The following is a 24,788-nucleotide window of genomic DNA, read 5'->3' as shown; positions in this document are numbered from 1 at the left end:
GCTCATATGTAGAGCACACGGTGAGAAATGTGTGTTTGCTCTTTTCAGCACAGCACAGTATGAGCATGAGGATAATTAGCGTCACCAAATGCCACACTCTGAACATAGTTACGGCTTGTACATGTCAGAGGAGACTGTGGCTTTGTTGGAAGCTTTCAGGTGTGTGAGTGTGCACAGCAGAGTGTTCCTGGAAAAGAGCATTTGTACTCAGCGAACCTACCTTGGACAAATAAAGGTCTCTTCTTTCTACCTCTGTGTTCCAGTAGGCACTCATGTATTCTGAGCCCAGAGAAGTAATGCTTGTAACAGGAATGAGGATTTGCTGCTTCAACAAAATCAGCAAGTTAAGCAGAGAGCGACCTTTTTGTCCTTCAGCACCATCATTGACAGATTTTAAGATTTGCCAGGACATTTGCCTGTTTTTCCCATAATAAGCAGGACTCTCAAACTGTATTGAAGTTTTAAAGGATGGCTGGTTACCAGGCAGAGTGGCTGACAGGGTAAACAGACTTGACTGCCAAGGAAAAAGTTACCAGCATGACTCATCTCTCTCATCCAGAAGAAACCCCGCTTCCTCAGAGCAGTGTGTCGCATCTACATAACTCCAGTGTGCCACCTCAAACCCCTTTAAAGGCCCTGCATAGCCACACAGGTCACTTAAGCCTTGTCTCCATCAAGCAGTCTGGTTCAGTTCAGTTTGTTACACATAAACAGGTTTTTTTGGATTTCCATTGTCAAAAGTTGTGGATGGTATCAACAGAACTGTTGCTTTACCATCTGCTTTTCGTCACCCCTCTGTTGAGGTACCAAACACATTGAATTGATACTAAAAGGTGGATCTAGAAACACGGCAGTCCATTGATTGATCAAGAGGATATCTCCAATCTTGCATGACAAGGACTCAATATGCTATTTCTGATTATCCCATCTATTGGAATACTCTACACTCTCCAGCCTGTTCTTTTTTGATCTGAAAATGTCGACATGCAACCACATTCTGTTGATAATCTACAAGGTCCAGACGTTCCTCTGCATCGTGGGTTTAGAGGAAATACAGTGAGTGTTGGATAGAGTGGTGAGTAACAACACCCCGCCATTTAAAAGCACTGTCTGTGGTGAAACGTCAAACAGATGGATCACTGTACGGGTCACAAATAGGTACTGGCTCAGGTTCTTTATCGAAAGTCTTTGGTAAAAATGCGGCCACTCTTACCAAAGAGACGTCGGCTTCAGTCGAAGGTGGATGGAGGTATGCGGAGATTACGTCAGGTCACTAAACTCTGTGTACATCCATGAATAATGTAAGTGTAATTTAGTTGGATGCAGCATAGCTAACAGGCAAGAGAGGGAATTGTCAATCTTGGCCAATCTCTACATGCCCACAAAGTGCTGAGAGGAGGTCATGCCATAATTACTGTCTATTTAAATGGAGTCAGATGGGTTTGGCTATGGCGATTTCGGGGCTGTTTCTGCGTAAAGAAAAAATATACTCTTAAACAACTAGGTATATCTCTGTAGGGATGCTTTATATAATGTTGACATACACTTAAAATAAAAACCAGCCTGTCAGTGGCAAAAACAAGCACGTTCATGTTCCCATTAGACACAGAAACATAGGAAAATACTGAAGTTACCCATTAAGAAGTAAACAGGAAGGTGCGTTATTTAAAATGGACAGATCTCATTATCTGTCAGTCTTACAGTGTGGCTAACAACAGGTTAACATGTCTGAAACGCTGTCTGACAGACTCACTCACTGACTGGTTGTATGACTAAGCTGCTGGCTGACTGCCTTACTGACCCAGTAGTGGTGTGGGGCTGCTGTTACCCTGGGTGCTGAGTCATGGAGCTGCCCTACAGATTACTACGAGGGAGTGGGAAGTGGGAGGAGAGGACACTGAGGGAGGCACTTGGCAGACTGGACCTCCTCTACCTCAGTGCTCCTCCCCCATGGAGATAAGGCTCTGAAGCAGTCACTGCTCCTCCCTCCCTCATTCACAAATCCTCCAGTAGGAAGGGAGACAGGAAACGGGCTGCACATGTGGCAGGGGAATAGTGGGATAATAAGATGGAAGTGTACAAGAGCACATAACACGCAGTAGCCACCTCATACATGTGCTGAAAACGAGCATTAATTAGTCATTGACAGAATATTTGTCAGCAGCAGTTTTGACAAAAGATTCATTGTTTTAAGTCATTTATTGAGCTGTCAAACATTCTCAGGTTCTGGCTTTTCCTATTTGAGGATTATTCCAACTAAACAACTGATGAATTGAAAAAGAAAAATGGAAATGACATTTTTCAGTATTTCTTGTCATTTTTCTTCAGGGCAAGAATTTTATTTTTGCTAGTCTCCCAGAATTCTTCACCTGAACAATCAAATACTGATGTGCTATTTAAAATTGGCATTTAATGAAAAGATGGCACCTTCCTCCACGCAGCTGAACAGAGACACTTCCATATTTTATTGGAAGATATGAGGCATCCAGCTGTTGTGTTTATCAGGAGGACAATGAACAAACTGCAACAATCAGTGTCATATCTTTGTAAATGCACTTGTGTCAAAGATTCTTTGTCATCGAGGTTGACCTCCATATTAATTCTTTGTACTGAACAACAAACTGAAAATCTCAGATTATGACTTTGCCTAACACTTACTTACAATATTCAGTTAAAGGAATACTGCACCGTCAAATGACCATTTGTATATCACCTACTCACCCTGTGTTATACTGAATTTGGAATGAAAAATGTGTTTTTCTCACATGCCTCCCTGGAACAAAAAAATTGAAGTCACGGGGGTCTGTGTTTAACAACAGCAAAACTATATTAAAACACCCTTTAACAAACTCTTACAGAACTCATACAGTAAAATACAAGTCTCATTTATCCAGTCATATGCTCAGCACCTCCCAAACAGTCAGCCCTTTGACACTGAACTGAAATAAAAGTGAAACTTATCTGTTCTCTCTTAAAAGCCAGGCTCCATCCAATTTTACCTCTCTAAGTTACGAAAAGTAACCGATCGAAACAGTGGTAGACCTGCAACTCCCATGTTCAGTAAAGTGAAATCAATGTCTTTGTAAATGGAGTCTGGCTTTGATGAGAGGGTAGACAAGTTTCAGTTTCTCTGTCGAAAGGGCGGTCTGTTTGGGAAGAACTAAGCATACCACTGGATCAGTGAGACTTAGATTATACTGCACGAATTGTCCGAGAGTTTGTGAACAGTTATTTAGAAAAAATTAAGCTGTGGTTAAACATGGATCCCTTTTTCTCCAATTCATGAAGAATATTCTCCATTCTTGGCTTCTTCGTTCACTGTGGAGGCCTGCAAGAAGAACAAAGTTTTCTTCACAATTCCAACGTAACACAGCGTGAATAATTGATATATAAATGGTCACTTGAGGGGTGTCCTTTAAGATCCACCGAATTGGTTTCAGTCCTAATACAAATTTTAATAAGGGGGTTCGGCATTGGCCAGATATGACTGATCCATATTAAATAAATGACCAGTGTCATCATGATATTCAGTATTTTCACTGTGTGTGACAATACCAGTCAGTTAAGGGTTGACTAAATTTTGAGTGCCAAGTAAATTCCTTCTGGTACTGTAAGCAACATGGCTCCATTTATGCATGCTGGGTCACGCCCTGAGTTAAGGTATATGAATGTGTAGAACTAATGAAGAGAAGGAAAGAAATAGTTGGATCAGTGAATCCCAACTAACAATTGCTTTAGGTGGCGTTACCAGACTGCTGTGTTTGAAACATGCCCTGGTCACGAATCGAAATTCCAACCACTGTTAGGAACCCACAAAACAAAATGCAAGCACACACTTTCTGACAGTGATTGAGTGGATCTTCTGGGTCAGGTGTGATTCCTTGTTTCACTTAGTGGTGCATTAAAGGGACACTGCAAATGAGAACATGTTTGGAGGAATTCACTCAGCATACCAGTAAGATCACTTATAGATTCATGATGCCAGTTTCAGAAAGTTCTTGGTTAACTGCGCAGTCTTAAGTTTGACTGCATCACAGTAATGAGCCATCAGACTGAGGCAGCAGATGTTCTTTGTATCTGAAACATGAAATCCTGTTCAGTCCACACGCCTTCAGGTTCTGCTTCTCTTGCTTACTTTCGTATGTGCTATCATCTTCCTCTCTCACACATACAATCATATACCCACTCTGGCTTTCTTACTCTCATGCCGCGATTGTTTATTCTGTCTCTTCACCCCTCCCTGTTTTCTTTCTCGTGCAGACATGCACACTTTTCTCTCTCATTATAATTTTCCTCTCTGTCTGCTCTTCCTCTCTGTCTTTGACTCTCTCGTGCTCTCTCAGACGCACACTTTCTCCCTTCATCTCTTTCTGTGGCCTGACCAGCTGGGTGGAAAGAATCACTTGTTTATCTCTCCCGCTGTCCGTCAGGGGCTTTTGCTTTGCCGTTGCCTAGCAACTGCAGCAGAAGCCGACATTGGCTGCTTATGGTGTGTGTGTGAGAGATTCCATGTTGACACGGCAGAGACACAGACAGACGCGTGCCATCCTCACCGCTCTCCCACAGCTCCTTCACCGCTGGAGTGGCTGCCAGCCTTTGTGTGGCTCGCAGTGTCACTACACACACCTTGGCCTTGTACATTTAAGACGCACACATACACAATGCTGACTTGACAGAGAGCTACTGATCCCACTGTCCCTCTGCAACTACCCGGCAGCATAATCTGTTGATTTTTTTCAATTAGCAGTTAAGTCATGATCTTTTGATTTCCAGGCCTAGAACTGCATTTTTGTCCTACACTCATACTCTCAAAATGTTTTTAGAGATAATAATAGACTTCAGAATAACCACAGCTGGTTGAAATTGATGAAATATTTTAAGTGAATAGTTGCATTTATGATCTATAATGAATTATATGTATGTAAAATGTAGGTGCACCCTCAATACCGAACAGTAATCCAGCTAATCAGTAAATTCCATCAGGTTTTTTGTGACCCTGACAGAAGTGATGGATGTACAGCAGCCCAATAACCAATAAATACCTATGTCAAAAATGTAAAAAGTCAAAGATCAAACCTTGAAATTTACTTAACGTCAGATTTCACCAAAGTCAAACCTTCCTGGCTTCTTGGTGTCTGAATAAAACATCTAGTGTGAATTGATTACAAAAGCACAATAACAAATTACAGGCTTGAGTCACCATAACAACGTGCAAGGAGGTTACAACCAAGCATGATAGCTGTTTTTGCTCATTAACACCAGACTAGGGTTGAAGAATGATGACCTGGTGAAAAATAGTCAAAATTTGCCAGATCCCAAGGTTATATATTCATATTGCCCGTTTTGTTTAACCTAAGTGTCATCCACACCAAGAGCAATAGCTATAACAACAGATTTAATGATAATGATGTGAGCATCGACACTTATAAATGTTCTGTAAACGGTGGTACCAAGCAAGTGCTGTGCGCTCCCAACCCAATTGCCAGAAAAAAATGTTTGCATAATATGTTTTTGCATCCATGGATGAGTGACATTTTGCACATTATTTTATAGTGGATACACTGAAACTAAATGTTTCTCAACAACGCTGTGGTGAAGATGTGGTCAGGTTTTGACACAAAAAACACTTGACTATGGTCAGGACAAGATCATGAGTTGGATTTAAACCCCTGTGTTTGGTGGCACAAAAGCTGTTTGAAAAGCAGGGGCAGGCTGGTGAAAAACACCCAGGTTTGGTTGCTCAAATGCCAGTGGGAAATGCTGCGATGTCTTAGTAAAAAACACCCAGGTTTGGTGCCACAGAAGCCGTTAGGAAACCCTGTGATGTACCGCCAAAGACACCCATGTGCAGTATAGAAAAACCACCCAAGTTTAGTGCCACAAACATGCTGGGACGGGTCGCCAAAAACACCTGGGTTGTTTGTCAGTTTGGAGCAGTGGTCTGCAGATTGACATAGGTGTCAGTCCATCCACCATCAGCCATCCCCTCCACCTCCTGATGTCAAATGATACCTATGAAATGTGCAAATGTAACAGGTCTGCAGAAACGTACAATGCTAACATTTTTATCAGGCAATAGTGCTGACAGTGTAGCTGTGCCACCCTGTAAATACAGATGGATTTTATTTGTCAGTGTTTCTATCATGCAGTAAATTGCTCTGAAAATGATCGTAATTATATCATTCGCTACTGTTGTTGTCGTTTTAGTTGCAGAGGGGACTCTGCCACTCACTTGAGTCGTTGCTCATGGTGTGGACGGCCCTTAATGAACCAAAACTCAAAGATACTCAGTATTCAGTTTACTATGATGGAGGAAAACTGCAAACCTTCTTTGAGAAGCTGAAAACAGCAAGTGTTGATAACTGTCAATCAGGTATCAATATGTAATAGAGCCTCTTTGGTCAGTTGATCACTCTGGACTTCAGAGATTGTGTGCTTCATAATTTGGAGATACAGTTTTTCATGTGTTTAATATTTTATAATGCAGCCCTCATTTAGCCAAGCATGGCATTCAAACAAATAATATTTCATCTCCAAGGACAGTGTAACAATTGAAAATGTTCCGCTTTATCTCATAATGACGGTCTGGTGTGTGTGTTTGCCTCACACACAAACCTGTCTCAATACCACAGTCCTCCACAGAGAGCTCCGCCTGTGAGCTCCAGCATACGCTGCTCCCTGCTCTTATACGCCTGATGTCTGCTTCACTCTAGCACCAGGCCTCTTCTGAGAAGCTCATTGTCTTTCAGCACCACATCTCATCTTGCATCACCCTCCCCTCCCGTTTGGAGGCAGTCATATGTATCGTTGTGCAGAGAGATGCTGGGAATATTTCTTCCTCTTTTGGAAGCTCCACTCTGGTTCCAACAATCTCAACAATCGTGCCCAGGGGACTGCGGTATCGCAGGCGTCGTCTGTCATACCATAACATGAGGATGGAGAATTAGCAAGCTGTGGATATATATATGTGTGTGTGTTTGGGGTGAAGGGACAGTGCCAGGACCCTCCTTCCCTTTCAGCTCCTGAAGCCCTGCTACCAGTGCTGAGTGTTGGGGAGGCAGGCATGTCTCTGGGCATGTGCAGACACGTCCGGGCAAGAGTCAAGCTCCTGCTCAATACTGCCTCCCCCTGTCCAGCTGCCAGGCCGTCACTGGTGCAACATCAGCGGACAGAGTCAGAAGCTCAGATTTCTGTGAGCCTCATCCTTTGTTGTCTTCATTTTTACCCTGCTGTTATTATCCCTTATGTAACCTGATTAAACACAGTACAGGCTCCTGCAGCAGACTGCATATAAAAGCACTGGCCCAGGCCGGTAGTGGTAGAAAGGGAATGAATCGGAGCGTGGTGTCTGCAGCACAGTTCACCTCAGTTGACTCCCAGGCAGTGTGCGTGTCTGTCTGGGAGTGATGATGTCACATCGCCCTGGTTATAAATACTGTATCTCCCTCTCTTGGCACAGGCTGACCTCACTTCACATCACTCAAGACCTCAATCCTCTCCACTCTGCTCCACCCACAATCCCCAGAGACACTCTCCCTCTCTGTTTCTGTTTAGTTATTTAGCTAATGGCCTGTTTTAACACAGTGTACATGTCTGTCATGAATCATGATATTACAGGCTTGTTGTCGCACTCATCCATCTGTGTTGCCTTGCAGTGATTGGTCAGAAAGTGCACAGGGGGGACAAAAACAGTTTACTGGACCCTCAGCACACTCCATCCATCTCACTTGCACGCTGTCAGTAGATTTAATAGTTTCTGTAGAAGTCACATCTAAGGCTCCAGCAGCTCAGCTTATGTGTGTTCAAAAACTGTCACCGCATGCTGGGGAAAGAACAGTACAAAGGGTTGATTCATATCGCCCTGTAATACTGGCGCGTATTTGGTAACAAAACGAAATCAAATTGTTGCTGAAGTGTTGGCTTGTAGCGTGATGTGCATCTGGATTAAAAGGTTGACTTACTGCCTTGGTTTTTTGAAGCATTTTTCTCTTTTTATGCAATTACTTTTCTGAGGGCAAAGTTTGGACATGGTAAAAATAAATATCACTTTTGTAGTCACTTGGGCTGTTTTTTAAAACTTAATACATTTTTGTAATGGACCAAAATGTGTCTGAAAACCGGCATCTAGTCAGAGACAGATTTTGTTAGTGTTTTACTTCAGTCTCTATCAGCTAATTTCTTTTGAGAACTTTCTTTTATTGCAATTTTGCTCAATTGTTTAGATGCACTTGTGTTAGAAATATGTGTCCGTTGTGTTAGCTAATTATTGCATGAGAATACACAGATGTTTTAGAACTTTGACTCTATGAAGTCACACCTGGTTGCTACCAGGTCTCAGGAAATTGAAGCAGAGGGAGACAGCCTTAATGTGGCATTGTACAAGTGTAATATGGGGGAAGCTAAGAAGGGACCACAGTGTCATATTGGACTAGAGGTTGACTGATATGGATTTTTTTATGGCCGATGCCGATACCAATGTTTTGCCATCAGCTTTAGCCGATGACAAATATGTCTGACCATATGCCACTGACCATATTAAACCATATTAAAACTTACTTATTTAGGATGGCTTTCAATACTCAGTAATGTGGTGACACTCCTATTTTATTTTATTGTATTTTATTTTATTGTTTTATCCTTTTTATTTGTTGTTTTTTATTCATGAATCTGTTGTGTGTTGTGTTTTTAATTTCTTGTCAAGCACTTTGATTCACCTGTGGTCATTGTAAAGTGCTATATAAATAAAGTACATGATATGACATGACATGACATGACGTGACGTATGCCTGCGGATATGCCTGTCTGTAAATCAGGCCCCGGGAAAAAAAAAATTGGCCGAATGCTCCCGGGTGTTGGCCGATGTCGATGCCTTTAAAAAAAAAACAAATATCGGCCCGATATATCGGCCGGACGATAAATCGTTCGATCTCTATATTGGACAGTGTAAGATCATACTGTCAATCAGTGCATTAAAGTGAGATGTTTATTTCAGTTGGTGTTGTCAGGTCACACTTAGACCTTTTTCCCACCCAAATTAGCGCATATATATGGCAAAATTGGGTGATAAAGTGCTTTCCAATTGCCAGTCTTCTTTTTTTTTTCTTGGTGTGACATGTTTGAAGTCATGTAAGCACTGGAAAACAGGGTTAGTAAAACACAGAAAGCAGCATTGAGGTCAGTGAAATTGTTACAGTGGTTACTTTTTTTTTATTTCTCTTACTGATTCAGTCTCGTTTTCAAACTTTGTGCAGACTAATTGTGAAGGTTGTTTGAGTGCTGCCTGAATGGAGACGGACGTTGTTTTGTGGCAGTGCATCACTGCATAGCACTACAAAAAGAGCGATAAACAGCATGAAGCCGAGTCATTTGACTCGCAAATGAATGTCGATCGTAACCTTTCCTGCTAAATAAAAAAGCCAGATGTTAGCGGGTGTTGATGGGTTTTTGTCCAATGGAAAAGGGGCTTTACTGAGGTCAAGAACTGGGCTTGTGATGGTGTCACTTCAGTCAAGAAAAGAATTTTTATCTAATGCGTGTGACCAGTGAGAATATTACTGTATATGATGTGGCCTTATGTTCAACAGATTTTGTTGTTGTGTTGCAGGTCAAAAAACATGTCTCCACCTCCATGGCGTGTTCCCCTACATCTACGTGCCATACGATGGCTACGGCCAACAGCAAGAGCGTTACCTGCGGCAGGTGGCCTTCAGCATCGACAGGGCCCTCAACGTTGCCATGGGAAACCCCGCCTCCAGCGTCCAGCACGTCTTCAAGGTGGTGCTGGTCTCTGGCATGTGAGTGACTTATGATTTGTGGTCCTAACACAACTGGGCTGAGTGTGAAACATGACTGCAGAACTGTTTAACATTCATAAAATAACAGTGGGGGGAAAGATCCAGGTTTATATGCAGTATGTTAATGTGATCTTTTTCTTGTCTTACAGGCCTTTCTATGGCTACCACGCTAAGGAGAAGCACTTTATGAAGATCTATCTGTACAATCCTCAGATGGTCAAAAGGTAAGGTTACTGCGGATCGATGCAGTTTAATGTGAATATGGATCATCCTGAGCTTGTTTGATGTTACTGAAGACCAGACTGTGTGCGCATGACTCCGCCAGCTCACTAAACTGAAATCGATCGCTGTGTATTCAGTTATACAAATTGATTGGCTAAGTGTGTGTGTGCGTGTGTGTATCTGTGTGTCTGTGTGTGAAAGCACACAGGAAGACTGTGAATTATTTGCCAGAGCGAGCAGCATTAGTGGTGACAAGGTGAGAGGAGCTGTGCAGCTGAATTGGTACTTGGCAGCGAGCCTTTCTCTCACAGAAAGAGAGAGAGAGAGGCAAAGTGACAGGAAGAGGCTTGAGGAGAGGACGTAATGTAACGATGAGATTGGAGAGAGAGAGATGAGAAAGTGAAAGGGCAGACTAAAATACAGACTGAGGAAGAGAAAGAACAAGGGACCAGGGTACAGAGAATACCTGACAGAGAGGAAAGAAAGGTGAGATTTAGGGAAAGTGGGAGAGAGGACGACAAAAGAGGGAGGCAAGGGAGAAGCAGAGAGTAAAAAGATGATGAAGGAGATGAGAGTGGCAGGCCCCTCGTCATCAGTCAGCACAGAGCTCTGACCTTTAAAGGGAACATGACTCCAGGACAGAGCTCAAACATTCACACTGCTCTTTATCCACCAAGCAAGTAACAGTAAATGCCGGGGTTTCTCTGGTTAAGGACGCTTCTGGAAAACAAATTGTCCTTTTTCTGTGTGGACATTCAACATGGATTTAAATGGAAGGATTACCTTTATGTGTTTGAAGAGGCACTCCATAGAACATTACTGATGAGAGTGACTCTTGATTATCTCTGCTTAGGTTTAATGGAAGCTACTCTGTGTTGGTGGGGGCATGTTGTTCATGGTAGGAAATATCAGGAAGTCCAGCTGGAGTAACAGATTAATGTGTTTACAGGGTCATCTTTTATAACATCTTAAGTAACAACACACTGATTTGCAGCAAAAGTTCAGCTGTGTTCAGCTTTTTTTGACATGGCGTCCACTTCCATTCCATTTCCATTCGGGAAACGATTCACAAGAGATGAACGTACTCCCGCAGATCTCATAGGTCATTTTTTTATTTTAACCCAGAAACCGCTGTTTCATGTCACGATGCCAGGTGAATCAATCAACTTGGAAGTGTGGGCGGATTTAAAGGTCAGGACCCAGAGAACTTTCTGCCTGGATGGGCTCGAGTCAGTCTGAATGCATCCTTATGGTCTGCTTACACTACGAGCGACAATACAGCATGACAGGAATGGGAATTCTGGGAGAGAAAAGGGAACTGCACATGAAAATCAAAGACATATGATTAGCTGTTGGAGTGCTGAAAAAAGTTGAGACCAGCTTAACTTTGATTTGTAGTGTGTCACGCACATCAAGCAGTGACAAGTGTCAGGCGTTAGTTTATAGCTTCATGTTACCAGCTTCCATTGACAAAGACCTGTAGCCTCTTGCTTTGTCACCAGTAGCCTGAACACAGTGTTAGGTTGTGTTCAGACAGACAACAGTGCTGTGTAAATAAATGCAGCCCTCTCAGGCTTTCTCTTGCCACCCAAGAGTTAGATGCTTGTGGGCATGATTGCACTGATCACTTAAGTTTTGTACTCAATTACATCAGAACGGAACAAAGCCCTTTAACTCCACAGCGATGTGTTTTCATGCATTATTTTCTTGTTCAAGTGGTTTGTTGAGGTTACATTGTAGAAACTTGGAGAGCCGTGGATCACTGCAATAAAATTAAGCAAGACTGGATATCGTCAGGTTGTTGTCATGCACGTAGCACAGCCAAGCAGCCAAACTTGTTGCAGTCAAGACCCCTTGATTTCATCTCCGCTACACTAGAAACAACCTGTTAATGTTCAGATGAGGTTAAAATGACTAATATTTGTATAATTGCCTCTTATAAATAAATAAGCGTGTCATTTTGGCAGATATCTTTTCTTATGGAAAAACCTCTGTTTGTCGTAGGGTGTGTGAGCTGTTACAAAGCGGAGCAGTGATGAACAAGAGTTACCAGCCCCACGAGGGCCACATCCCCTACCTGCTGCAGCTCTTCATAGACTACAATCTGTACGGCATGAACCTGGTTAACTTGGCAGCTGTCAAGTTCCGCAGGGGCCAGAACAAAGGTAAGAAAGACACAAGTCATCCCAACGATTGTTGTTTTTCCCTTTGTGACAGGTGTTAAAACTGTTAATTAAATGTGACATCTGCCCTCACCCCTACCTCCTCTCTCTTTGGGGCAGCATTAAGGCAAATTGTCTTCTTCTGTACTGTTGAGCAAGTGGCCTACTTCTTCTGTCTCTCAGGACCCACAGTGCTGTTTTTTGTCTCTGCTGGACAGTGTGGGCAAAGCCGAGCATTGTCCCGCTCACTGCATTGTTACCCCCTGGCTCAGCGGGGATGGAGAGCAGACCAGGGGAAGGCTGCTATGCCTCGTGTCATATCGAATTATTCCTGATCTCACCTCAGCCTCAGGATGCCTCTGTCGTCTTTTAAGAGCCCTCTCTGTTTTCATCCCTGTTGTTGCCCCCTTGCTTCTTTCCACATGTTTTGTCTTGTGGTCTTTACTTTTTTCTCTCTCTCTCTCTTTACCTGCACCTCTTTGGATACCCTGTCTCTCTCTCTCTCTCTCTCTCTCTCTCTGGTCCATTTTAGCCATTTTGTGGTAGCTTTCTTTTCGTTGTTCTCACCAAGGAGGCAAAAGTAAAGTCTAGTTTAAGCCCACTGCCTCCTGAAAATCATTCAGGGAGCTTCTTCAGAGAGATTGTTCGAAAAACTGAATCAAAAGGTGTGAGGACAGAACAAGAACAACAAGTGGATATTGTGTGTTGGTAGCAGGCACTTTGCAGTCTCAAGGCTTTCTCTCTCCTGTGTGTGTCATTTGGAGCTCTGTCAGCCGTGCAGAGTGACGATACAGAGATACATAAGAATTGTGTCTTCTCCAGGGTTTGGCTTCAAACACTCCCATTCATAATGCTGATACCGGGCAGAAGCTGCATGTGCCACTTTGTGACATGTAAACAAAGTATTGGGAATGATTGTCATGCTGATTTTGTTTTGTCTAATTTTAGCAACTCTGCACTGAACTACATTTTCATCCCCTCTTTAGAATCACAACAAACTGTAATGGTATGTTCCTGGTTACTGTTTCCATTACTAGTTAGCATGCAGTTGACTTTATAGGTTCAGACGACGCAGATCAGCATTAGAATTAATTTGGAATTGTGTTATTCACTCTTAGTGAACTCAGTCTTGGTTTCCATCAGCTCCCCTAGGGCAAATATCTGACTCTAAAAGGTCCATGTAGACTAGCTTGCCATCAGATCAGTCTGCCTGCCCTTTGCTGGTGGTGGGCATGTAGTGCACAGTTTATTTATCAGAGCCTTTTCACTAAAAACAGCAGCTTGTTGTTGCTAGAAATTACTGCACTGAAAGCACAGGCAGTTGACTAAAATATTAAAGTTGCAAATCATTAAACCAAAACAGTGAGCAAAAAGCTGAAACACTCACAGAGCTGAGGGGAACTGCAGAGTGAGGTGATAATTATCTGTGGGTGTAATCACTACATGCAACCTCTTTTACATTACTCTTAGATAATGATAATAACACATCGCGCTTATATAGCGCCTTTTAGAGTCCTCAGGTGCTTTACGTAGAGTAGAATAAAAACAAAGAAACACAGTAATTTCTTTATTGAAGACAATTAAATGAAAAACTAAGTAGGGTTGGCATGTCTGAAGAGGTGGGTTTTTAGGGCCTTTTTGAAAGCGGATACTGTGTGGGCATTTTTGTGAGGGGTTAGTGACTGAAAACACCTTGTCACCCCAGGCTTGGTGCTGAGTATTTGAAGGAGGTTGGCATCAGCAGAGTGGAGACAACAGGAGGGGGACTGCTGATGGAGGTCAGAGAGATATGGAGGAGATAGATTGTTAAGGGCCTTGTAGGTGATAAGTAGAATCTTGAAGTATATTCTGTGTTTGACTGTTGTGGTGGACTGGGGTGATGTGGTCAAGTGACGAGGTTCTGGTAAGTAGGCAAGCAGCAGAGTACTGTACTTACTGAAGTTGCAATGTTATGAAGGTGATAGATGTTGTTTTGGTGATTTGGGTGACATGAGGCAGGAAGGAGAGTGTGGGGTCAAAGACACCTGAGAAATTGTGGACCATGTCCGCCAGAGTGATGACAAAAAAAATACCCTGTCTCACATTAATAAGTTATGTCAAAACATTGATTTAAAAAAAAAATATGAGAAGCTTTCTGAAAAGGTGAGTTAGTTTGCTAACTCATTTTTGTCATTATTTTGAGATATGAAGTCATTATTTTGAGAAAGTTTCTCATTACTTTTAGACACTAACTTATAACTTTAAAATACTAACTTCTTATTTAAACAAAAAAGATTCTAATTATAAAGACATATTTTTTTCCCATTACTTTGCTGGAAATGGGCTTTCATATATTACACATAATTGATCCTTGGATCATTTAAAAATATTGATTATAGTAGCTTTAAATCAAGAATATATAACATATCTTTCTCCTACAAATGAAAAGTTTCAATCATAAGTAATGAAACACACCGTGTCTGAGTTTAATACACTCAGGGGGTTTATTGTTACAGCCTTACTTGGTCTGGTATAACCAGAATCTTATACTGGCTATTCATTCATTCATTCATTTTCAGTAACCGCTTATCCTGTTGGGGGTCGCGGGGGGGCTAAAGCCTATCCCAGCTAGAGGGCAGCTCTAGCAAGAGAGGCGGGATACAGCCTGGACAGGTTGCCAGACTATGGCAGGGCTTCCCCATAGAGACAGACAACCATTCACACTCACATTCACACCTACAGACAATTTAGAGTCACCAATTAACCTGCATGTCTTTGGACTGTGGGAGGAAGGTTGAGGGAGAACATGCACGCTCTGCACAGAAGGGCTCCCCCACCCTGGGTTCGAACCAGGAACCATCTTGCTGTGAGCCGACAATGCTAACCACTGCACCACAGTGCTGCTTATAGTGACTAATGTTAGCTTAAGTTAGCAAACTATACATAGATGGATATTGCTGTGTAAGCACCATTCCCACCAGTTTAAAGAACACAGAGCCATGGCTAATGAAGATTCTCTTCTTCCTGATGTCTCTTCAACAGGCTAGTGACTGTATTTTGTGAGCTGACCTGCTCTGTGCTACTCTGCTTTAGTATTGCACAGAAATGCCATTTACCAGCAGCAGCAGCAGCAGAGCCACACTCATTTGATGTCTGTGTGTTTATATGTTTCAAGCGTGTACTGTCTCTTCTTGAAAAGTGGGCCCAGCGTCTGTTCTTCAGGCAGTGAAGCCAACAGTTGCTGAGCCTCATAGTGGGAGTGGCAGACTGAGGGGTTCCTCCTCAGATTTTGTATGAACCTGACTCTCACAGGCCCGACTCTACTTCCTCCTGATGGTGACTAAACCCCTGATTGCCAGCTCTGTTTGATCACAGCTTAGTCCTAATCTCAGACCAGTACCCCCGCTCATCATTGCTGATCAGACCTCTCCCCCCACGCTCCCAGAGAGCATCCACCCCGGCAGGGCCGCCTTCACATGTGAGCGCATTAATGATTCAGGACAGGAAATTCCACACTTGACTTTAATAAAGTTCTTTTTTTAAAAATCCTCACGCTTGACTTCCCTCCAACTAAAGCAGGGTTCCCATGTTTGATCCACCTCTACACTGATGCAATCAATGGAAAGAGGGCTCCAGTGCCCCGTACAACAAAGAAACTAAAACACCCCAATAATAGGTACACCTGTTTACATTTTCTGCTCCCCTCAAGCTGAAACTTGAAAGCAAGTTCTTAATCTGGGATAAAGTGTAGGAATGATAAAAGGGACTGGGCTGATAAAATGGGCAGGTTTAAGATGAATAGAAGACTTAATGTGTTTTGAAGTCCAGTACACAGCTTGAACACCCAATACAGGTCAAGGGTCAAAACTGCAAGTCAGTTGTGTTCTTGAAATGACCCATTAAACAATGGTAACAAGGGTGTCTCACACTACACACTTACACCAGCCTAGTGCACTGCAGTTTTAAGGACTATTATTATCCTCCAGTAGCACTGGCCAATAGTACCATTAATAATAGCATTGTTCAGGTAAAAAGATTTTTTTTTAAAAGCCCAACTGCACAGGAAACATGAGCAGTCAGGTGAGTCAGCTGATTTTAGACAAAAGCCCAGGTTAGCCAAACTAATTTAGATGAAAAAACAAAGGCAAACAGTAAAGTTATGACCCAAGCTGTCAGTTGTAAACTCCAATAACAGTTTACAGGCCAATCTTCTGGTTCAGCTTTGACCTACTCTACTTGCCATAGGTTTGGGTTTTCTACTGTAATCTGGCTAACCTGTTGTCCTGTGCACCACCTGTCTGTTTGTCTGGTTGTGTTTCTCTCCCTGACAGACTTTACTGAAGCTATGTCACCATGGTCTCAGATCTCTACAGAATAATGTCTACAAAACTACCCAGACCCATGTTGTGATAAACTTGAATTACTTCTCGATGGCAGTTTAGATCAGCAAGCAATGCCGAAACAGTTCTATGGTAGCTCACTGATTTTAGGGGGAACATATCTGCAACCTCCGAGTAGTTGATGATGAAGGTTCATTCTGACCTTGGAACAGTAGTTGACAAAGAAATCTTAAGGTCCACATTTGTATGAGTTTTCTAGAGCTTTCAAGAGTAGTCTTTTACTCTCATTTTTGATATGATGGTCTCATTCATCTATGCAGATGATGAACTAATCACACTTACATTTACACTAATATTTGCAACAAAAACACACAGTATATGTTCAGTATTTCCCCACATGAGCAAATGATGATTGTGCCTCCCCTCTTGTCACCAGACCAGAGATCTTGTTTCGACTGGCTGACAACTCCTCTCAGAGCTGTACCATGAACTGTATTGTGTGCCTGTGTGTGTGTTTTCTAGAAGACGCAGCAGCGGTCCCAGACAGGCAAACTCCCGGCCGCCCCAGCATCAGCCCCTGGAAGAGCCCCTGGAAGAGCCCCTGCACCTCCAAGCTCAACGACAGCACCCTGGGGGGCACGTTTGTCCGCTGGGAGGAGAACGCCATACCCTGGTGAGTCCCACCTGCTCAGCCTCTGCTGCATTAGCTCTTTGAGAATCGGACATACTTTCCACGGAGAGCTGAGGACTTGTGCAGGTCACATGGACACACACAAAGTTACATTCTTACTACAAGTTAGGGTTCGTGTCGGTCTGGTGTTCCAAGCACGCACATTTCTTGAGCCACACTCTATTCAGTTGGTTGTGGTCAAGCACCACAATATTGTTTGCCAACAGGCATAAAAATCAAGATAAAGAAGAAGCAGAAGCATGTGTATAAGGCAAGATGAGCTGCTGTTTTTGTTGCTATTGGCTGAACAACAAGAAAAACACTTAAATAGGAAATAGAATGTGCGACCACTCAGTGAAGATAGGACCATGAAGAGGGGATACAGTGCATTGGTGCAAGAGATGAGAGATATGTAACTGGCACATGCACAGCCGGTGTGCTAGCTATGCAGACAGTCTGCACAGTCACACATTTTGGGCTGCACATGGACATTCATATAGAGGCTCTCATGGACCTCATGGACACGTGTATGAGGAAACTATGAATTGGATTATGAATTATTAGAATTTATTTAAAACTTCCCTCATTCTGCAAGAGACAGTTTTCTTCCATAGTTTGTCTCTGACTCATCTTTCTCTTTGTCAAACGGCTGAGGTCTTACTGGAATGCTAGCACACATAACTCATTTAAAGTTGATACTTGATACTATTATTATTGCCACGCAACATAGTTAGCGGTAATTTTTTTTGTAAAGCAAGGTAGCTCAGTTCCAGTGCAAAGAAAGAGAAAAGAGAGGAAGAAACAAGCTACAGACATCATCAACCGCCATAACAGCGCACACAAAAACTAATAACAATAATCAAAATTTAAAACAAAAACACTAAAAACAGAGAAGCATTTCTTTTATTTTATTTTCCCATAAACATTTAGCTTCCCATACCTGTTTTGCCATAAATCCCTCTAAAATAAAATAGTGCCCGACAAAAAGCTTTCTATCATCTTTATACATCAAAATACATTACCAACCAGTAGTACAACCGAATATACTGTTTGGCCTCTTGAAGCATCTTAGTAGTGCTTGTTTATGAATGTCTTGTTGTTTGTGTTTACCTGCAGCTCACTCGTCCTGGATGAAGTGGAGAAGCAGAGCACCTGCGAGCTGGAGGTTGATGCTGTGGCTGTAGACGTCCTCAACCGCTTAGAAATCGAAAGTAAGCTCACTCAGAACAACGTCACACCTGCTGCGTCCCTCTACCAGTCCTTGCCAGTATTTTAGAGCTCTCTGACTCAGTTGCAGCAATAAGACAGAAAACGGAGAGGTGAAAGGTTGTTCGCTGAATCATCATCAGTGCTGAAGGTGCTGCACGTTTGGCTGAGACAACTGAGAGAACACAGCTGCTCAGAGTGCTTCCCTCTGACTGTCTCCACACATCAAATCCATTAGCAGCCCTAAGCATAAACACTGCAGAGCTGACCTGACACCACGTCACAGGGGAGCAGAGAGGGGGAGAGATTAACAGAGATGAGGGAATCCAGGATGGAGGGATATTTTTTACTGAACTGAACAATACCCATAAAGCAGACGGTTTTATGTGAAAAAGCCATGCACACCCACAACAGATGCAACCATTGCTTCTGTTTGGTGATGTATCTTACTGCAGAATGTGCCTAAATCTCAGGGTTTAGTCACTTTGTCTTTGGCCTTTTTGTTGCATTTCTCAATATTTGAAGGTTTTGTACATTTGGATTTATTTTATTTCAGACTGTGAGTGAAAAAGAAAGCCCATCCTTGTACTTGCCATGGTGGAAAAAAAACACGTGGATCAGAAGAGGAAGAGGAGACACCACATAATGACAACAAAGCTAAAAGCTTGGCATGGTTTAAAATAAAAAAAATACATGTTTTCTTGGTATTAAAGTCAAACATTTCTCCAGCGGGTGAATTCTCGCTGGTATTTGAAGCCACAGGAGTGCAGATTTTGTCTGTGCAGCTTTAAAAGGACAGGATGAAATCCTGAGGTCACCCTGGGAGAGCCAGTTCCGCTGAATGTTTTGTTTGTGCATTAACTTGAATGGAGGCTGTAAGTATGCAGCGAGCACTTCTGATTTACATCAGGCTGGACACAGAATCATAAACCACAACAAGCATCTGTCTTAAGAGTGGGGAATGGAAAGGAGAGGCCACTCTAGGGCAGGCAGAGCTCGTGTTCTGACTCATACTTTTCCATCTGCTCCGTTAACAGTGTATTAAAACTGCGCTGATGAAAATAAAGCTACAGTATGCAAGGGTTGGATTTTATGGTTAAGTCTGTCGTCCCTTTGATTTGTGAGTTCTGCTCGACATAAAACCCTGTCTTGGGTTAAAAACTCATATAGACAGCAATAAAATATGCATTGTTAACTGACACATTGTGCTGTGACTCTCCTCTCTGTCCAGATCAGATCGGCAGGAATCCCGGTCTGCAGGCCATCTGGGAGGACGAGAAGCAGAGGAGGAGAGAGAAGAACCAGGCATCCCAGATAGAAACTCCTGAGTCACAAGGTGAGCAGAGGCCACAGTGGAAACTCTCTGATCATGTCTTGTGGCACAGGGAAGCTTTTACTTTGTGTCTTGGTCATTTGGGGCTGGACTTCTCTCAAAGGCTGCTGACAGACATGTTGTCATCAGATTGTAAAGGTACCAGCAACCTACACAATTGACTCCACCCACAAGCCTTTCAATTCCTAATAAAGACGTAAATCTTGGGTCACAAATATAGTTTCATTTTTACTGATTGCCACACTGTTACCCCAAAAAGGTTGTTACTGAATTGTTTAACTAGATTTATTCATTTAAGAGGACATAGTGCAGTGATTGGGGACTATTTTGAATGGTGGATTAAGCCACATTTGGTGCTCTAGTGAGTGTTAAGAGAAGCAGCACAGTGTAAGTGGGATTGAGTCAGATTAATTGTGGTGTTGCCAACAAAGCACGTCCGCAACACCACTCCACCTAACCTGCGGCTCACTACAGTGTATATGCAGCAGTATCTTAAAGGGACAGTTCACCCCCAAATCAAAAACACATTGCTTTCCTCTTACCTGTAGTGCTATTTATCAGTCTGGATTGTTTTGGTGTGAGTTGCAGAGAGTATCACTATGCCTACTGATACGGTAAGCAGGTGTAGTTCAGGAGAAAGAAAATAGTTCCCACATGAAAGCGCACACAAAGAGATCTGTAGATCTTGAGTATCTTGAGTAACCAGGTCATGATGTCTGTTAAGACACATTGCTGTTGAATTTCTTAAATGTACAACGTGATGTCCTGTCTTAACTTTGACCTCTCTTACCACTTGCCCCACTAAACTTGATTGAAGCAATGTCTCTGTGCTCTCAGATCTCAGCAATTACTTTGGTGAGCAAAATGTTATCATAACTGTTAGAAATAATGGTCAAGATGATGAAAATAAGACCTAAGTTGTAAGAAATTCTAATTATCTTATGGGTTGGAAAACCAAAAAAGAATGGATGTTCTGTAACATGCTTAAATAATTGAAGAAGAAAAAAACTTTTTCGAAATGTTCAAAGCTACACTGAGACGGTCTCATTACAGTGGTGCCAGCCTTTCTGTTTTCTATGAGTTATGACAGTGTTTTGAGGCAATACAAATTCTTTTGTGGCTAACTGTATTGTTTCATCATGTTTAGTTCCCTGTTGGGCAGTAATGTGTGTCTTTGTTCTGTTGCTGAGCCCTTTTCCAGTGGAGGGCAGCGTTTGAGTTTTCCATTACCCACACACGTCAGAGTATCATCATTGTTAGAACTGTGCGTGTGATTAGTGACACAACTGTGTCCTTGAACCACAAACAAGAACTTTAATCTTGCCCAACTGTGAGCCCCCCCCACACACACACACATGTAGTTGCCCTGGAAACAGGGCGATAAATCACGAAACGCATGAATGTGCAGTCCTGCATCCAGGTACACGCGGCTCCCAGGTCTGAAAAAGTGTAGAGAGGAAATGTGCATGTGTCACAAGGATTATAGTTCCTACAGAAAGATTGGATAGATTTTGTTTTTCAGTCATGGTATGTAGAATTACATCCAGTCCCCTTAAATTGTTTTGATTAAATGATATAACTCCACTGACAGCAACCACTACTGGCATACTTAACGGCAATTACCACAATGTTTTAGCTAAGAATTTGAGGTCTGGAAAAACTCTTTACAGACAGTTTCCAGGAATGATGAGCGCATTATTGAAACAGTTTGTCTGATGTTTTCCAGATCGTGGGTTTGTCACTTCAACAGAGAGCGAGAAAATCTTCATGAAGAGATTCAAGGAGATTCTGAAGGAGAACGATTTTGATGTGTAAGTTCCTCATCCGCTCTCCAATCCTGTTGTCACGGTGGTTGACAGCCGGGCTGGTGACTGATGAGCTCACCAGATGTTTTAGGACAAATTCTGTGTGAAAGTCATTGTCTGACTGTTGTCCTGTATTCCTGAGGAAAGCCAGAGTTGCTGGCAAGGAGCCAGGAGTTATGGAAGCGAGAAACAGTGTTTGAAAATAAACACAAGATGCTTCCAGTCACATTGGTGACCCACAGTCTCAAAACCGCATCCATCACAAGTTTCCCTCATCTTTGATTCTTTGTATTGAAGTGTAATGAAGCTGCTGCTTGTCCTCAGTTTCCCTGTGCCTCTCAGCCTCCGCCTCCTTTTCTCTCAGGGCAGAGCGGGAAGGAAGGGAGGGAAGGGAGGGAGGGAGTGACGGCAGGGATGGAGAAAGTGAAGTCAGAACAGATGTATCGAGGGAGTGGAGACCAAGGGGTTGTAGTGCTTAGAAAGGGGGAAGGAGAGAGCAAAGTGATGTAGACGAGGTTACACACCCTTCCCTCCCACTCCCACAATGTACAGGCAAAGTATTTCCTGTTGTAAATAAAAGTACAGTTGGCTCAGTGACCGTGCGTGCCTCTGCATCAGATCCAGATGGCTTCTATTCACTAACCTCTGATATCAGACAGGAACAGGGGAGAGGAGGAAACCAGTGCAGTGTGGGAGCAGTGTGGGATTTCAGCGTAGAGCGGAGCTTGAGTGATTAGAACACACACACACATACACTCACGGAGAGCTCGCTGGCGGCTCTTGACTCTCCCACTGCCTGACTGTCTCAGTCACTCTCTCTGTTAATACTCACACACACAGCCTGTCACTTCCTCTCTGTTGGCTTTCCCATACTTACTCTATTATGCATGGCTATTGCTGCTGCTCTATTCTCAAGGTCTCACCTGGCACTGCAGGCTGTGCTGGAATTTTTTTTTTAGGTTTTTTTTTTTTTTTTTAGTTTTTCATCTTTCATGTTTTCAGTCCAACCCTCTGTCACATTTTAAGTGCCATTTCTAATCACTCTTATTCTCTTAACCCTCTACTGCATGCACGGATGATGTGTGTATAAGAGGAAAAAATTTTAACCTAGTTTTTTGAAGATTGAGGTGTGTTGATAATGTATATAAAATAAAAAAGAAATACTAAAATTGACAGACTTTACCACCAACCCAGATATGTTTTTGTTGCAACAATGTGCCATATGGCTGTAAAAGAGCAAGAAAAATCGGACTTTGGAAGAAACGTTATTCTGCGAAAACAAGCAACATATGCGCTATAAAATTTGTATTTGAACACGCATATGGTCTTTTATATATTCCTTACTTCCACCCTGCCCTTCACAAAATGTTGCGGTAAATATGCATCATTCTTGGTTTCAAAAAAAATTATTCTATAAAGACCAAGACAGTATTGTGTCTGTTGGTCTTAAAGAAGGGCAGAACTGCCTCTAAAACCTGATTGGTGGATCCATTCTCCCTCCCTGTCACTGCCCTCAAGCTCAGTGCCCTTTGTATCAGAGGGAAAAGACCCAAACCAATTGTTTCTTTTGCCCCATTAGTGATTAATGGCAGTGGTTTCCTACTATTTTGGCCTGTGACTGCAGCCAGACCAATTAATGAGTGAGCCAGAATGGTAGATTGCCATATTACTGGTGATAAGTAGCAAGAAATTGCATTACAGTATCACTGTTCCATCGTTTGCCCACCGGAGAGCACTGGCTTGTTGAATTTTACACTGTAAAATGTCCTTGATAAGTATATTGGTCACAATCTTTCCAGTTGGGATATACTTGTGTCTAGGGATTCTCCTGTCTGATACTGATATTGGATATTGGGCCAATATGGACTCTAGTAGCTGGATCGGTGACAATTAGTCCGTTACGATATAAAAAACAACTCATATCGTGTCATGTCAGCGTTTGGAGGTATATCATGCATGCTGCACCAACAAGTTCTATAATTACTTCCAATATCTGCAAAGTCAACGTTTCGAGGGGTGGCAGTAGCACCACAAAATATAACAGCACCACCTTAATCAAGCATCTCCATAGGCATCATGCCAAAGAATTAGACTAGTTCAACCAATCAAAAACAAAGGACGATTGGAAGTTAGTGGATAACTTTGTTGCATGCACTGTAAAGACGTGAGAAACTTCCCAATTATAGTGTGAAAGTGACAAAAATAACAGAAAACATTCTTGAATGCATTGATCTGGATGAACAACCCCTGACTACAGTTGAAAATTAGGGATTTGGTCAACTGATTGACCACTTTGAACCACGGTACAGTTTGCCATCATGGAAATATATTTCTGAGACCGCTAAACCTGAAATTTACAAGACAATCTGCAAACACTTACCAGAAAAGTTTAAAAATGTACCAGCTGTGAGCTTATTAAGAGATACGTGCCCAATGTCACTTTTAAGTTTAACAACTGAAAAGAATGAGGTCACTTCCACACTGTGAGGCACACAGCTTATTATCTAAACATGTATCGGATTAGTACTCTGTATCGGCCAGTAGCCAAAGCCCAGGTAAAGGTAACAGTATCTGGACTTAAAAAGTGGGATTGGTGCACTCCTATTTGTGAGCCCTTAAAACAAAGCAATGTGGACTTACAACCCCTCATCACTGGTTGCATCTCTGCAGTCTATTAGTTGTGACCAGTTAAACCAAAACAGTGAAAATTCTTTACTTTTATGGGCTTGGAGAGGTCAATTTTCTAATTATTCAGTGGAAAAATTTAAACTTTCAGTGAAAGTCTGAGAAGGTCTAGTCCCCCAGGCTGAGGACAGCTGCTGTAGATCGTTGAATGTACCTGTATCCATTACGTCAGTGAATTTCTGTAGATAAGAAAAACATTGACCAGGGTCATCATTTTTATGACAGTACATCTCCATCATTCAGCGTGGGATTGTCCCAAAAAGAAGCCTAACTGCACATTCCTCTAATTTTCCCTGTCAGAGGGTATTTCATGGAGTGGTTTCATATCTGAATCAAGGGTCATATGTGGAACGTAGAGCCCCTTGAGGGGAATTTTGATGTTGGACTATATACTGTAAATAAAACTGACTTGACATGGTAATCTTGAATGGAGAGAACAAAAGGAAAATTGCAAAAGTCTCAATTTACAGTAAATGTTATAAATAGTCAAACGAGAGCATTACTTTCGTATGTGATGCAACATTATACCACTTACAGCTCCTCATTCACTCATCAGAAACTTTCCCTTTTCTTTTCCTTTCTTTCCTTCATC

At 42.4% G+C, this 24,788-nt stretch overlaps 1 protein-coding gene across 2 annotated transcripts in view; it reads left to right on the top strand.

Moving 5' to 3' along the window:
* Positions 1–24,788, top strand: part of rev3l (REV3 like, DNA directed polymerase zeta catalytic subunit) — a 106,706-nt gene that overhangs the window by 40,292 nt on the left and 41,626 nt on the right. For both annotated transcript variants that reach the window (XM_033649298.2, XM_033649297.2), the window contains exons 2-8: positions 9,605–9,794; positions 9,944–10,018; positions 12,021–12,181; positions 17,020–17,170; positions 18,284–18,378; positions 19,605–19,709; positions 21,433–21,517. In XM_033649298.2, coding sequence (XP_033505189.2) covers positions 9,605–9,794; positions 9,944–10,018; positions 12,021–12,181; positions 17,020–17,170; positions 18,284–18,378; positions 19,605–19,709; positions 21,433–21,517 — 862 coding nt within the window. The remainder of the gene's footprint in view (positions 1–9,604; positions 9,795–9,943; positions 10,019–12,020; positions 12,182–17,019; positions 17,171–18,283; positions 18,379–19,604; positions 19,710–21,432; positions 21,518–24,788) is intronic.

This window comes from Epinephelus lanceolatus, chromosome 13 (genome assembly GCF_041903045.1).
Source record: "Epinephelus lanceolatus isolate andai-2023 chromosome 13, ASM4190304v1, whole genome shotgun sequence".
NCBI lineage: Eukaryota > Metazoa > Chordata > Actinopteri > Perciformes > Serranidae > Epinephelus > Epinephelus lanceolatus.
The sequence above is the reverse complement of the archived record's forward strand: the minus strand, read 5'-3'. Positions and strand labels throughout refer to the sequence as shown.